Source organism: Bos mutus, chromosome 24, assembly GCF_027580195.1.
Source record: "Bos mutus isolate GX-2022 chromosome 24, NWIPB_WYAK_1.1, whole genome shotgun sequence".
NCBI classification, from domain to species: domain Eukaryota; kingdom Metazoa; phylum Chordata; class Mammalia; order Artiodactyla; family Bovidae; genus Bos; species Bos mutus.
Genome location: NC_091640.1, coordinates 28757584 through 28773938, shown reverse-complemented (window position 1 = coordinate 28773938; position 16355 = coordinate 28757584). Strand labels below are relative to the sequence as shown.

The window sequence follows — 16355 nt, the reverse complement described above, 5'->3', positions numbered from 1 at the left end:
GACCCGGGTTCAGTCCCTGGGTTGGAAGGTCCCCTGGAGAAGGGAATAACAACCCACTTCATATTCTTGCCTGGAGAATCCCAGGGACAGAGGAGCCTGGTGGGCTACAGTCCATGGTGTCGCAAAGAGTCGGACACAACTGAGTGACTAACACACACACACAAAGTTAGCAAAAGGCTGTATAAACAAGTTGCTTCTAACCCTACCTTTTAAATATCTTAAGACATTTACACAAAACAATTAAAAAAAAAAGATCTATCAAAATAAAAAATGCGAATTAAAACAAAAGCCAAGGTTTCCTAACATATTAGTACAAGCCTGGAACAGAGAAGACCTGCTTAAGATATAGATGGCTCCCAAATTCAGTAATGCATATCATACATGAGCAGTCAGGTTATTTTTAGAAAAAGTAGTGCATAGTGTATAGTTCTACTAAATAATAAAAATGATTTCTGTACTGTTGTCTGAAGATACCATATGACAGCTTTCTCCCAGAGTGTTAATGCAGAGAGGAGCCTCCATCAGTAAGTAAACTAATCTAAATCAAATTCCATCTAGTTGAAAATAGTCATCATGGGCTGCCCAGAGTTGGTGAGTCTGAATGCATTACTGAAGAGCTTCTTGGTAATTGCAGGTTGCTATTTATGTTGACCAGAGTTGGAGGAGTTTACTTAAGCGAGATGTCTAAGCATACAGACCACCAGTGCAAAACATACAGGAAAATCACTCATAACGTCCACACTAAAAACAGCCTAGACGCTCTCTGTGAAACTGCAGCGTGGTTGTTATTTCCTAGTGTCAGATGCACTGCTGGTGACAGAATGAAAATTTATGATTTCAGTTATTTTATTTTCAAGTAATGTGCTACCACAAGAGATTCTTTCTAGTTCAGTGGAGTGTAAGCTAAATATTTGAGACTAAATATTATTTTCAAAAGCCCTAAATTTCTGCTTGTAAATAGGTATGCACAAAAAATACTCATGGTGACAATCATCAGGAGATATTTTTTAATCACAGGGGGACCCCATGGACTGTAGCCTGCCAGGCTCCTCTGACCACGGAATTCTTTAGCCAAGAATACTGGAGTGGATAGCCATTCCCTTCTCCAGGGGATCTTTCCGACTCAGGGATAGAACCCAGGTCTCCTGCACTGCAGAAGCCACCAGGGAAGCCCTGCCTTAGACTCACCAATTCCCAAATGTGTCTAATAACACAAAAGCCATGGTGCCAAGTGGGAAATAAAGACCAGTTCTCAGACTTATCACAAGACACATGGACAGGTAGGCTAACTCATGTTCTTCCCTGTGTTACTCCATAATGGTTTTTTTTTTTTTCTTTAATCATCGTCATTAGCATCATCACTAAATTAAGTATCAGAAACATGAGTTCTAATTCCAAATCTGTAGCTAACAATCTAAAGCACCGTATAATCATGGGAAAAGCCTGAGCTCCAATTTGCTTATCTGTAAACTGAGGGGATTGGCAAGAAATGCTTTTAAAACAGAATAGAAAAATAGCAAAGTAAAAATGATGACCTAAACGTATTAAAATTGATCCTAACTTACAAAAGGCAAACCCAGAGGATACCACAGGATAAAAAAAGGAATGTGTTTCATCTCAGGGGAAGTAGGAAAATGAAAAACACTGTAAAATTCAGTGGTTATGAGGATGGAGTAAAGAACAAACATACTTTTAGCCATGAAGAGAATTCTACAAAAATGTGAAAAAAAAAAAAAAGTCCATTACCTTTGGCCTAGGAATTTTACTTTTGAACACAAATCCCAAAGAAAATATCCGTAAAGAAAAATCAAAGTTCGCTAAAAACGAATCTCCATAGCAGCACAATATGTGTAAGAGAAAAATTGGAAGCAACCTGTAAGTGCAAAAATAGAGGCACAGTTAAGAAAAACCTGGTTTTGCTAACGAAATGGAACAGAGGCCTGGATAGCCACTTTTTTTAAAGCACTGAACTTTTTTTTTTCAAAAGAGTGGAAATATTTGACATGATATAATAGGAAATGTGAAGGTTGATCACAAAATACCTCTGCCCTCTTTATGATCTTACCAAAAACTCACTGATGAAAACCAGAAGAGAAATTGGAGGCATGGAACTAGCTCACTGGGTCCATTCTTTCTATGAAATTCATTACAACAGCAGAAAATAGAAGAGGAGGGTGGGGAGAAAAGAATTCTCTTTAGACAAGAGTCCAGCTTTTCTAACATGCCTCTAACATCTTCTCTCTCCCTCTAATGCTTCATGTTTTTCAAGCACTTTCAAAAAAGATTGTGACTTCACTGTTTGAAGAAGAATCAGCATTCATGGCACTTACACACTTGAAAGTTAAACTTTTGTACAAGGTCTAGTGCACCAGGAATTGACTCTACAAAACCATTCTATACCTATGTTTGGACAACGGCCCTCCTCTCCCCAGAAGTCATCAGGGGGAAATGAAAGGAAGCATCAAGGGTTAGGAGTTACAATTTCAACAGGCTTTTAGACTACAACCTCAATAAGGGAGAAACCCGCCACAAGGCAAATGCCGTGGAAAACCGTTTCGTATTTCTTATGCACAATTACTTGTTTCCTTGAACACTATAAATCACTAAACCACGGCCAAAGTCATCACTCTTGGCCCAGCAACAGATTACTCTCAGCTTTATAATATACATGGTGAGTGCACTTAGCACAGAACATAGAATTCATGAACGTAATTATGACTTGGTATTTACTTGGGTTAAGTGTACACAGCCACCTTTGGATTATCATGTCACTATAAACTCCAAAAAGGTATTAATAGAAACTTTTTTTTTTTTAAAAAAAAAGGAGAATTATTCTCAGTAATGATTCTCCCAAATACATATAACTGGTGACAACACTCTTGTAGAAAGGAATGGTGATGTTTCACAAAAATCTTCCTTCTAAAAGAATAGTTTTTTCTATGAGCCAATATTATATCAGAACCTTATGTCTGAAGTATTAAGATGCTGGTGATGTTAACATATTTTATGAATGATAAAGGAAAAAAGTAATGATGTGTCAGAAGAGAAACAGCTTTATTAGAAAGGCTAAAAGATCAAAATGGTAACTACTAGGTATACCAAACGCAGAGAAATTCTACCAGAGACTGTCATGTCATAGACTTCCCCCAGCGGCTGCTAGGGCACAGAGTCAAAAGTATTCTCAATCTTTTATACTGACAACTCTAGAAAGTCCCAAGTTTCTAGGTTATACTAAAATGATACTGGTAATCAGTTATGCCCAGTTTCATCACCAGCATGATCCAATAATTTAAAAACAGGCTTTCATTTTCAAAATTATTCAGCATAACAGCATATTTCACCTTAAATCAATGGCTTCCAGAGACAGACCATATGTTTATTCTTAACCAGCAAATTTCAATGAACTTTTAGAAGAAGGAACTAGGAGAAGGAACTATCCAATTAAGAATGAATCTCAAAAGTAAAATGTAAAAATGCAAACAATTCCAGTGAAATTTTTGATCTGGAGAAATTACTCTCTAGGATTTTATCAAAATATTTTTCAGCATTCAAATACTACTTAAGATCACATAGGTAGGTCCTAAGATGCCACATAATAATTTACAGATTTGAAGATGACAAATGTGCAGAACTCTGAGACTTGTATTAAATTTTTTTAAAAATCTACACACTTTGATTTGAATTAAACCTCTATTGCATCAACCATTAGCTACTAGGTGATATAGCAATTCAGCATTGAGACAGACTGATTTAATATTTACTCATTAAAATATCATGTGATGAGAAAGGGACGGGAGGATGTCTTAAAAATAACTTCAGAAAGATCACATATGTGTGAGCAAATCACAATCAGAACAGAAATGAAAATAAAAGGATAACTGGCAACAAGGAACTTCAGTAGCTAAGGGGCTATTTACATTTCAAAGTCCTCTGTCTATGGTATTCTTAGGTATGATACCACAAAGGTCTGTCAGAGCGACAGAGTCTTCAATTAAGGCTGTGTGCTACAGGCCTGTGTCAATTAATTAGTTGAGGTTCCACAGATTTTCTGAAAGTGGCTATCTAAAACAGCCTCAGATATATGCACGATTTGTGGGGAATTAGAATTTAAATACAACTTATTAATGAATTCTTCCTGCTTTCCCATTTCTATGACATTTTGTGTAATGATAAATAAGTCCATGAAAATATGGCTAACCAAAATTTTATTTGCTTTCAATTAGAGGTAACAGAAGGGGCTTTCAATTTCGTTTTTGATTTCAACTTTTACTTAGATTTTATCTACACTTATTGGCAAGAATTTTCATATGATATCCATCAATATAATGAATCTGATCCATAGTTAGATAGGAGATGAGTCTATATTGGAAATTCACATGTATTACAACTCAATTAGCTATCCAGTAATTTCTATAAACAATGGTATAATAAAAATACAAATTTCATGCTTTTGCCTTGAGATTTTACCTGCTAAATCTGCTCATTATAATTTTGCTAAATGGTAGTTTTGACATGTCTTAGCAATTCTTTGATTCGAAACACTAAGCAGACGATAGCTGTAAATAATGTTTAAATCAGCAGAATCAGATATTCGGTAAATACGATCTTCTACCAGAAGTAAAATGTAGGCAGAAAATTGTAAAAATTAACTGTGTGATGGTTTCCACCACAAATGAAAAATGGAAGAGGTTTTCAGGCGATCAGGAGCCTTCTAGTTGTGTACATAAGGGATTTATGAGCTCTTCTGTAACCCTAAAATAACGTCCCTACAGTCTCACTATCGGGGCTGTGAAAAATTCATACTTGTACAGTGGAGATCATTTAGAAACTTTTTAACAGTGAATGGTATTTCAAGAGCATTGGAGCTGAGTGTACAAATGTATCTTTTGAGGTCATACCATTGAGAAGGGGCTGTCCTTCCAGCACATCCCGGGACAAGACTGCACTGTACACATCTTCAGGAAATCCAGTCTTGCATAACGAAATCTCCCCAGAAGCCTCCACGGAAGCCTGCAACACAAGGAAAAAAATGTGTGCCGTGATCGCCACCTCCTTCAACGGAGAAACATCCCACTTGGCATGAAGCCTCGCTTTTCCCACTATTTTGTACAAATAACCCCTTTGTTTTCGGAGTGGTTACAATTAGAATGTAGAGGGCAAAGGGTTAATCTTTTTGATAACTGGAGTAGAAGAAACAAATCCCACTTGTCTTAAACAGCAAAATCGAAATAATGCACATTCCAGGATCTTCTCAGGACTGAACATTTCCATTAAAATGGTCATTGTGAATGAAAAACTCTCAACTGAGGCCGAGGGGGAAGAAGTAGGGGTGAGGAGACAGCCAGGAGTTTTGAGGCTCCATATATCACCATCATTAACTCAACTTTTCAAGAAAAATGTACACATTCCAGCATATTGATTTGTATGCTGCTACTGCTGCTAAGTAGCTTCAGTCGTGTCCAACTCTGTGCGACCCCATAGACGGCAGCCCACCAGGCTCCCCCGTCCCTGGGATTCTCCAGGCAAGAACACTGGAGTGGGTTGCCATTTCCTTCTCCAATGCATGAAAGTGAAAAGTAAGGGAAGTCGCCCAGTCATGCCCAACTCTTAGCGACCCCATGGACTGCAGCCCACCAGGCTCCTCCGTCCATGGGACTTTCCAGGCAAGAGTACCGGAGTGGGGTGCCATTGCCTTCTCCGATTGATTTGTATATTCCCATCTAATTCTTTATGAAGTTTGTTTCAATATGTTCCTGAACTAAAAACTGAAATGCTGATATATTTACTGCAGGGTACAGAGTGTTTTATACCACGTAAAAGCAATCAATTGAAAGTATATATTTCTCTAGACTCACAGACATAGAAAGAAAACAAACATGGTTACCAAAGGGGAAAGGCAGGGGAGGGATAAATTAGGAATTTGAGATTAACAGATACCCACTATTATATATAAAACAGAGAAACAAGAAGGACCTACTGTAAACACAGGGAACTATATTCAATATCTTCTATTAACCTACAATAGGCTTCCCTGGTGGCTCAGATGGTAAAGAATCTGCCTGAAATGCAGGAGACCCAGGTTCAGTCTCTGGGTTGGGAAGATCCCCTGGAGAAGGGAATGGCAACCCACTCAGTATTCTTGCCTGGAGTATCCTCATGGACAGAGAAGCCTGGCAGGCTACAGTCCAAAGGGTCATGAAGAGTTGGACACGACTGAGTGACTATCAATTTCAATAACCTAAAATGGAACAGAATTTGAAAAAGAATATATAAACTGAATCACTTGGCTGTACAGCTGAAACTAACACAACATTGTAAATCAACTAACCTTCAGTTAAAAAAGGAAAGTGTATTTTTCTCTAATTTGAGGGCAAGGACACATTAAAAATGTAAATAAAGATTAATACAATTATGTTTCCTTTTTATACTTAAAAATTAGAAAGTTGCTATCTCTTGCCATCTTCCTCCTCATCACACATACTCAGTGGGCTTAAAACTCAATCATACCAAGTGCTATCCACCTACCCCTTTGAGTTAATTTCCTCACTACTTCCCTTTCTTTCCTACTTCCTACTGACATCATCACAGGATGATTAAGCCTCAGTAGAACTCAGGCATCATTTACATTAATTACAAAAATCTTTGGGAGGTGGGAGGGAGGTTCAAGAGGGAGGGGGCCTATATATACCTATGGCTGATTCATGTTGATGTATGGCAGAAGTCAACACAATATTGTAAAGCAATTATCCTTCATTTAAAAGTAAATAAATTGTTTAAAATAACCTTCACCCAGCCCTGATGGCAATCCAAATACAGGAGGAAGAGAGTGGACAGAAGCTGCCTGAGGGAGCAGCTTAATTTCAAAGTTAAGGAGGGGGCGTAAATTTCAAAAGTGGCAGGGCCAGCCTTGTGAACAGTCTGCACTGTGGAGAAGAACCAGAAATTGGGAGGAAGGAGAAAGGGAGACCCCAGAGATAGACCTCAAAGCAACTGTTTGAAGGAAGCCATACAGCGCAGATGCACAAGGGAAGGACTTCCTGGGTGATGCATGGGAAGTGTCGCAGACACTAAAGTTGCAAGAATCCAAACTGATCTAAAATGTAAACAGTTCTTTTCAGATCTGAGAAAAACAAGAAAAAAAGAACATGGGCTTTTCTAATCTCTCAGAATCTAACTTAAAATTGTATTAGGAGCAACAGTGAGATATTAGATCAGACCCACCAAAGTAACAAAAATTATTAAGTCTGTTATGGGCAAGAAAAGATTGTCTCAAATCAAGGGTACAGAGCAATCAAACCCTTCACTGAGGTATCAGTGAATGTGACTACAGTCACCATGGAACATTCTAGTAAAGATAATAGTAGACATATCCTGCAGGTATATTCTTGGGAAAGTCTTCCATGAGTGCTCTAGTCAACATGTGTAGGATTGTCCACTTCAGCACAGTCGTAACTGCAAGAGCTAGAAACTATCTCAACGCCCATCAATAGGAGAAGTGGGCCAAAAGATTTTCACTTCGTCAAGGCAGAAATAGCATTAAAAATGTAAGAACTGGAGCTACATTTATCCACAAGGTTCCATTGCAAAACAGATACTCAGTTACTTTAACTTTCATGTAAGATTAAGAGAGAAATTTAACTATAAATCAACCTAGGAATGACTATTATCTTTAGTGAGTTCAGAAATCTATTTACAAAACTTTCCAAAATCAGATTGGTACCAAGATACACTGCAGTCTAAATCTTTAGAAACTAAAAGTAAAAATCCAAAGCATGATTGATGACAGTTTTTATATATAAGGTTTACATTCAAAAGGTAATGTAATACATATGTAGCAAGAATATAAAAATATACAAGGTACTGATAAGCACCAAATTTAGGAGAGTGGCTATCCCAGGGAAAACGAGTGAGAAAAAGCACCAGAAAGAATCCTACAGGCAGCTTTGATTTTATTTGTCGTAATTCATTTCTTTCCAACAGAATCTAAAGCAAACAGGGTGAAACGTGAAGGTGCGCACGGGCACAGAATAATACGTATGCATCGCCTCCTATATACCCTGCCTGCTCTGCGTATTTCAGAATGAGGAAGAGATAGTATCTAGGGCTCTCTGATCAGTAAGAACTTGGGCTTTCAACAGCCATCAAGTTTGGGACACTGGGTGATATTTTGCTATTTGCCAGCTGCAGATATCCAACCATTCATCCTGGGCCTGACACAGAGTAAGCACTACTAGTTAGCTTTTCTTTAGGCTAACTATAACAAATAAAGAGAAGTCCCAAGTTCACCACAGCAATTGGACCAATGTGTTGTAAGCCTGTGTCCCAGTGATAGGTTAGGGGCCAGGGACCTCTTGATCTCCAGCCTTTCTGCTACAGAGGGGGGCCAGGGCGGGAATCCAACCCCAGGAGGTGGATGATAACAGAGGGGAGAACAGGACAGAAGTAAACAAGGGTCACACTCCATCCTGGGGGGGGAGGCGGGTCAGGGCAGCATGAGGTTTTCTAGGCAAACTCTCAGAGGTCAATGAAATCTACAGACTAGAGGAAGTCTGTCATCTCTTATTTAACTCCACTCCGAGTGTCTTATTTTCCAATGGACCTGCCCCAAGTGCGTGTGTGCTCAGTCAGTTGTGTCCGACTCTGTGACCCCAGGAACTGCAGCCCTCCAGGCTCCTCTGTCCACGGGATTTTCCAGGCAAGAATAATGGAGTGGGTTGCCATTTCCTCCTCCAGGAGATCTTCCCCACCCAGGCACTGAACCTGCCTCTCCTATTTCTCCTGCATTGGCAGGCAGATCCTTTACCACTGAGCCACTTGGGAAGCCCTCTGAGTGCCAAGTTGCTACAGTGTGTCTGACTCTGTGCAACCCTACAGACTGTAGCCTGGCAGGTTCCTCTGCCCATGGGAGGAACAAGAAAAATGGAGTGGGTTGCCCTTTCCTTGTCAGGGGATCTTCCTGACGCAGGGATTGAATCCTCATCTCTTGCCTCTCCTGCATTGGCAGGCGGGTTCTTTACCAGGTGAGCCAGCGCCAAGCTTCTGGAAAGGGCCGGAGAGTAAATATTTGAGGCTTTTCAGGCTACAGAGTCTCTATGGCTCTGCTGTCATAGTGCAAAACTGGGTAAATGAATAAATGTGGCTCTGGTCATTTAAATAGAACTTCATTCATGGACACCAATATTGAAATTTCATGTAATTCTCAAGTGTCAAAAAGTAGTATTCTCTTCACGATTTTTTAAAAAGCATTTTAAAACTTGAAAAAGATTCTTGGCCCCAAATCCAGCATCGAGACTCAAGTTTATGGATCCCTAGACCAGAAAGCTTGGAGAAGGCAATGGCACCCCACTCTAGTACTCTTGCCTGGAAAATCCCATGGATGGAGGAGCCTGGTAGGCTGCAGTCCATGGGGTCGCTGAGAGTCGGACACGACTGAGGGACTTCACTTTCACTTTTCACTTTCATGCACTGGAGAAGGAAATGACAACCCACTCCAGTGTTCTTGCCTGGAGAATCCCAGGGATGGGGGAGCCTGGTAGGCTGCCGTCTATGGGGTCGCACAGAGTCGGACAGGACTGAAGCGACTTAGCAGCAGCAGCAGCAGACCAGAAAGCTAAATTTTATAAAACATGGCCATCTCCCTTAATTCTCACAGTAGCCCCCTGAGGAGAGTGAAAAGAGCTGCAGTTTACAAATGAGCAAAGAGATGCTCACTCAAAGGTGAATACCCATGCTCTCACCTCCAGGAAGAGGAAGAGGCTAGATTCTAACCCTGGAGGCTTGCCAAGTAGGACAAATAATTACAATTCTTTGCAGAAACATATACTGAGTGTCCACTTGCCAGAAACAGAAGGAAACATTGCCCTGCCCTTAAGAAGTTCAAGGCTTCAAGTGAGAGCAAAGGAGAGATGATTGCAGTAGAAAGCGGCAAGTCAGAGGTAACAGGACACAGAGGGGGGTGAAGAGAGCCCAGGGCAGGGATCTGGGGGCCTCCAGAGATCCCAGGGGGGGCCAGGCAAGGGGATGGGGTGCGGGGAAACCATCCCAGGCGGTCAGTGCTCGAGCCAGAACAAGGCAGCAAGAAACAGCACACTGCCTGGGGAATTACAATGAGTTCTGTGTCACTGGAGTCTAAGAAGCAAGGCAGGGAGTCAAAAGTTGAGGCTGGTGAGTTAGACGAGGTTAGATCATAGATGGCTGGGGGCTTGGGGTTATTCCGTTGGCTGGGGAGAACCAGGCATACGTTTTCAGCACAGGCAGACTGTGTTCGAGAACTCTCTGATGCTTCGTGGGAAACGTGTGTGTATCGGGGGGACAACAAGTGACAGGTTGGGGACAAGTTAGGGCATAGATGTGAATCAGGCAGGGGCTGAAGGATTGAGAAAAGGGGTGATTGTATCAATATACAGACAGTTAAAAATGATTCATCGGGCTCAGTGAGGGCAGGGCTCAGAGTGGAAGGGAGGGTGGGAAGGAGGGAAGGAAGGAGGGAGGAGGTTTTGCCCTCCTCTGTGTTTCCAGCTGGCTGACCATGGACATGAGTGGCACAAACTAAGAAATCTAATCGCAAAATTATAACGTCAGGAACAAAGTGCTACAGCAGCAGAAGAGGATGATAAATCTGCCTGTGGAAATCAAAGAAGACTGCATAGCTGCAGTGACATTTAGGCGCTGTCTTTAAAGATGATTAAAAATTTGCCAGGAGAAAAGAGGAGGAAGTGGGAAAGGGCATCCCAGGCAAAAGGTGCAGCAGAGACAAAGGCCCTGTTGATTTATAACGAGCGAGCAGTCAACCCAAACAACCCAGGGCTTTTCCACCAGGCAACTGTTGACTCGTGGCTTCCAGTTTCTTTGCTCTGATTCGGGGCCCCAAGGGGCAGCTATTACATTTAACCCTCCAAGATTTTATCTTGAGAAATTAATAACTCCATCCAGATTTAGTCATTACTCCTGTCTGCATCAGCCCAACGTCTTCACAGTGATGCTGCTCAGATTCTAAAGACGGGGCGTGATGCATGCCCAGACACGGCCCTTCCCACCTACCCAGAGCCATACCTCCAGGCTCTCGGAGGGGCAGCTCAGGTTTTCAACATGCCAGAGTGCCTGAGTTTGAATCCTGCCCATCTGGAGTAGGAAATGGAAACCCACTCCAGTATCCTTGCCTGGAAAATCCCATGGACAGAGGAGCCTGGCAGGCTACAGTCCATGGGGTCACAGAGTGAGGTATGGCTGAGCACACACACCTGAGAAGTCCCAGTTCCCCTAACCTGTAAAATGAGACAGCACCCACTCAGAGGGTGGGTGTGAGGATTACACGAGATAATGCGTAAAGCGCTTAGAATAGTGTCTGGCAACTGGTTATTCGACGCATTAGCCATTACTAATAACAGTATTAATACTATCATGACAACATGGCTCTACCTCGTGGTATGCCTGTCCTAAGGTCCAGTTATTCCTAAACTTACTCAGCACAGCAAGTCATCTGGGACAGTCGCCAAAATTTCTGATTCCTGGGCCCTGACCCAAGATTCACTAAAACATAATCTCAAGAGATGTGGTGGATAAACTGGTATATTTAACAAGTGCCCATGTAGCAATGGGAGAGGGTCCCATATTCAACCCAATACCTCCGTCTCCCCAATCCTTTCTGAACTCCACATACGGGCATTCTTGACTTTCTGCCCCAGTCTCCAAGTTGAATATCTTTGTCACAAAAGGGAATAAAGAAACAATTATTTTTTTTCTGTTCTGAACAATTTCATGCTGTCTCCTAGCCACTGTGTACATCCGAAAATGAAATTTGCCAACCAACCTGTCCTCATTACTGGTTGGAGAATTCTGCCCCAGGTCAGCACGGGGTCCTCTCTTCCTTTATCTGACCACCACATCCTCTGAATTTGGCTTTTAATTGGGACATTATCCCATCCCCAGTTCACTAGTAATTTCCTTAGTTCTCCATAATTCTTCAAAGATGAAAGCAGTGGGCGAGTCCTCCCGGCCCACCGGGAGGAAATTCACAAAATTCACACTGGCCAGAGGCTCTCAACTCATTCAGTGCTGCTCTGCGCGTCTGCACAATCAGCTCCCCATCTTGTGTTTCAATTTCCTCTTACAAGTATTCTACTCTCCCTGGGCTGAAGATCAACCTCCTTGTCTTAAAAGGAAAGGAGCATAATGGTAGGAGAGGAGTTCTGCGTGCCTGTTAGGATCGGTCTATCTGTTCCGGTTCTGAACCTGTGATGACATCGCTTTCGTTCTCATTGTATTTTCCCCATAGTCTCAGGACCATGAGCTTTCAAGCTGAGTCCACGACTCTTTGAGGTTCCTATTATCGGGGCTTTTTTTTTTAATAGTCTTCCTTGGTCACTGACTCCATTTTCCAATTTCCTCCAAGTCACTCCTGAATCCAAGCTCTTAAAACACTCCAGCAAAGCCATGGTGGATCCTCCCACCCCCTCTTCTTTCTGATCAAGATCATTTATGGTGTCTGGCTCCACACTGCACATCTGAAGCAGCGCAAGCCTAATGGAAGCTTTCTCTCTTCTTTCTGGTTCTGAAGACACCTATGCAAAACCTAGGCTTTGCTGATTATCAGAAACTCTGAAATGTAATCAACTGGATGTTTGGGGTCCCCCTGCCCCTCTAAACATCGAGGTCTTCCGGTGTTCCCTTCCAGACATTCTATGGTCAGAATGCAGTAACAAAGTACTGAGAAGTAGGTGATCAAATGCAGTCCACCCGATTTCCCTGGCGGTCCAGTAGTTAGGAATCCATGCTTCCACTGCAGAGGGTGTGAGTTCGATCCCTGATCAGGAAACTAAGATTCCACATGACCTGCAGTGCAGTCAGGAACAGACAAAAAATGCAGTCCACAAAGCTGGAAACCTGTTTTCACTTTATATGTCTGCTCCCCTCATTCTTCATAGAAACAAAGGCAGGACTGTGTGTAATACCTTAAGACTGGGGGCTCTGAACAAACCTGCTTAATTAAGTTTAAACCCTGGATCCCCTCCTGCTACTAATGTGACCTTGACATGCTTTATAACTTCCATCTTCACCTCAGCTTCTTCCTTAATAATAGTACCAGCCTCAAAGGATGGCTAGGAAGCATATCAAGGGTTTAAAAACAACACCTGATTCACCATAATACAAGGGTATACACACATACAGTAGCTGTCATGATATTACTGTTGCTTTGTGCGTGTAAACAATTTTTTTTGTGGAAAATTCTGAAAGAGATGGGAATACCAGACCACCTGATCTGCCTCTTGAGAAATTTGTATGCAGGTCTGGAAGCAGCAGTTAGAACTGGACATGAAACAACAGACTGGTTCCAAATAGGAAAAGGAGTTTGTCAAGGCTGTATATTGTCACCCTCTTTATTTAACTTATATGCAGAGTACATCATGAGAAACGCTGGACTGGAAGAAACACAAACTGGAATCAAGATTGCCGGGAGAAATATCAATAACCTCAGATATGCAGATGACACCACCCTTATAGCAGAAAGTGAAGAGGAACTCAAAAGCCTCTTGATGAAAGTGAAAGAGGAGAGTGAAAAAGTTGGCTTAAAGCTCAACATTCAGAAAACGAAGATCACGGCATCCGGTCCCACCACTTCATGGGAAACAGATGGGGAAACAGTGGAAACAGTGTCAGACTTTATTTTTCTGGGCTCCAAAATCACTACAGATGGTGACTGCAGCCATGAAATTAAAAGACGCTTACTCCTTGGAAGGAAAGTTATGACCAACCTAGATAGCATATTCAAAAGCAGAGACATTACTTTGCCAACAAAGGTTCGTCTAGTCAAGGCTATGGTTTTTCCTGTGGTCATGTATGGATGTGAGAGTTGGACTGTGAAGAAGGCTGAGTGCCGAAGAATTGATGCTTTTGAACTGTGTTGTTGGAGAATACTCTTGAGAGTCCCTTGGACTGCAAGGAGATCCAGCCAGTCCATTCTGAAGGAGATCAGCCCTGGGATTTCTTTAGAAGGAACGATGCTAAAGCTGAAACTCCGGTACTTTGGCCACCTCATGCACAGAGTTGACTCATTGGAGAAGACTCTGATGCTGGGAGGGATTGGGGGCAGGAGGAGAAGGGGATGACAGAGGATGAGATGGCTGGATGGCATCACTGACTTGATGGACGTGAGTCTGGGTGAACTCCGGGAGTTGGTGATGGACAGGGAGGCCTGGTGCGCTGCGGTTCATGGGGTCGCAAAGAGTTGGACATGACTGAGCGACTGATCTGAAAGAATTTTTATCTCTTTGCCATACGAATGCTGGGAAATATTTTTAAAGAATTTTGTAGAAGGAAGAATACTGAAAAGAAATCAAGGTGCCAGAATAAAAATTCATTTACAAACATGGTACAAAAGAAAACGAGTAAAATCCTTTCAAAATAGGTGATGTGTGGAGGGAGGTGCATAGTGATGGAAGAGGGGGCAGCTTTAGTAATACTTTTATTATACCTGTATGTCCTTCAAACTACATAAGCAAATACAAACAGTAAGTGAAGACATCATGGTAACAGAATAATGGAACTCTTCAAGATCAATTCCACATAACTGATTTTTGAAAATTTTTAATCTACTTTATCACCATACAGTTACATTGGCCAGATTCTCTACATTTCACAGGATTCCATCCATGATGGGGAAAGGCTATGTTAAGATTATTCAAGAGATAGTGCCATTCTTTAAAGATTTTTCTCTGTGTCAGTCATGCCATTGATGACACGCTGAATTTCAGATCCCAGGAAACATGCTTGAAATGTGCAGACATTTAACCCTGGACGCTAATATTTTTTATTTTGTCCCGTACAATCCTGCAGGGAGAGCACAGTATTTTGGACAGGTTCTTCAACTCCTTCTTGCCTCCATGATACGATCTAGACCAGCTTCGGTGCAAAGAATACTTGACCGAGGCCAAAACACTGCCCACTGTGACCCACCTGATGATTTCCATCTTTACTTCAATTCTTCTACTAGTATGGGTCCTTGAATATCTCTAGTAACGATTATTTTATTTTTTTGATTTCCACTTCTTTTAATCAAGTAACGACAAAGAAAATAGTCTGGTCCAGGAACCTGACAACCATGCTGATGCTGATGAGGAGCTAGAAGACAGCACCGCAATATGACGACTTGACAGACAAAAATCAGAGTGCCTCATCGGAGATGTGGTTTGGAGTGTGGACTTTCCAAGAGCTGAACCTATCAAATCTCAGGACTATATATAGAAAGATCAAGTCAAGTCCACATAAGTCTGTGCAGTCCCCTGATCTATTCAGCCCCTGTGAAGGGAGGCTTCCTAGGCACCCAGGCTTTGTGGAATGGAGTCCCGAAAGACAAGCAGGAGTTTACAGTAAGCTTCCTGGATGGTTAATGGCAGGGGTAACAACGCTACACCTACAGCTTGACTTGGCTTATAGAAGTCTACCACTATTTTGAGACAGTGTGGCTCAGGCAGTTAGGCAATTCAACTGCCACTCCAAGTTCCAGAAAAGCCTACAGCAATTCCAGTTCACGTGGCCAATCTTGCCTTTGATTGATTCTGCCCCATTCAGCAGAGATTGCAGCATGCTTATTATACACAAGGTTCAAAATGCCATCAAGTAGTAGAGCATGTAGCATCATACGGTGGTTACAATCAACTTGGGAATTCATTTAACTAAATACATTGAATATAGCTGATGGTTAATATTTATCAACTACCTAGGAAGGGTGCTACAATGCTTTCCACACGTGTATCTTAACAGTCCTCACAACTCTAAAAAGAAAGTACTATTATTAGTGCTATTTTGCAGGCAAGGAAGCAAACTGAAAGGAAACTGATATAGGTCTTTTAGCTAGTCAAATTAGTGGTGATATTCAAACCTATAACAAAGGCTTTAGGAACCCTGCTAGCCACTGCCTCCCGGCCTAACACACACCCCATCAGGAAGCATCCTCAGGCATTGGCTAATGGCTGGAAATCATCCTATTTAAATATATGAATTAAGACCAGGGACTTCCCTGGCTAAGATGCAGGAGGCCTGTGTTCGAACCCAGGTCAGGGAACTAAGATCCCACATGCCACAACTAAGACCCAAACAGAGCCAAATAAAAAATAAAGACCAAGTAACAAATCTACCCACCACCACTGTGAATTTTTTCTGAAACTATGATTGTCAAATATGATTGTGATATGTTAATAATTTCAAATGTTTCTGTTCACCATGACAAAAAAAATGGAGAGAAAAAGACATCATCAAACTTCTGTAAATGTCTTATTTTTAAGTCACCTAAATTCCCTCCATGCCTCCCACGCCCCCACTGCCACAACCAACCCCAAACTCTTCTAAAAGCACAAGTG

The 16355-nt window shown here is 41.8% G+C and overlaps 1 protein-coding gene across 1 annotated transcript in view; it reads right to left on the bottom strand.

The window, feature by feature from the left end:
• The window catches only part of CDH2 (cadherin 2), a 256286-nt gene that overhangs the window by 220025 nt on the left and 19906 nt on the right, over positions 1 to 16355 (bottom strand). Inside the window, 1 exon segment of the mRNA XM_070361804.1 lies at positions 4899 to 5010. Within this exon segment, the coding sequence (XP_070217905.1) occupies positions 4899 to 5010 (112 nt within the window).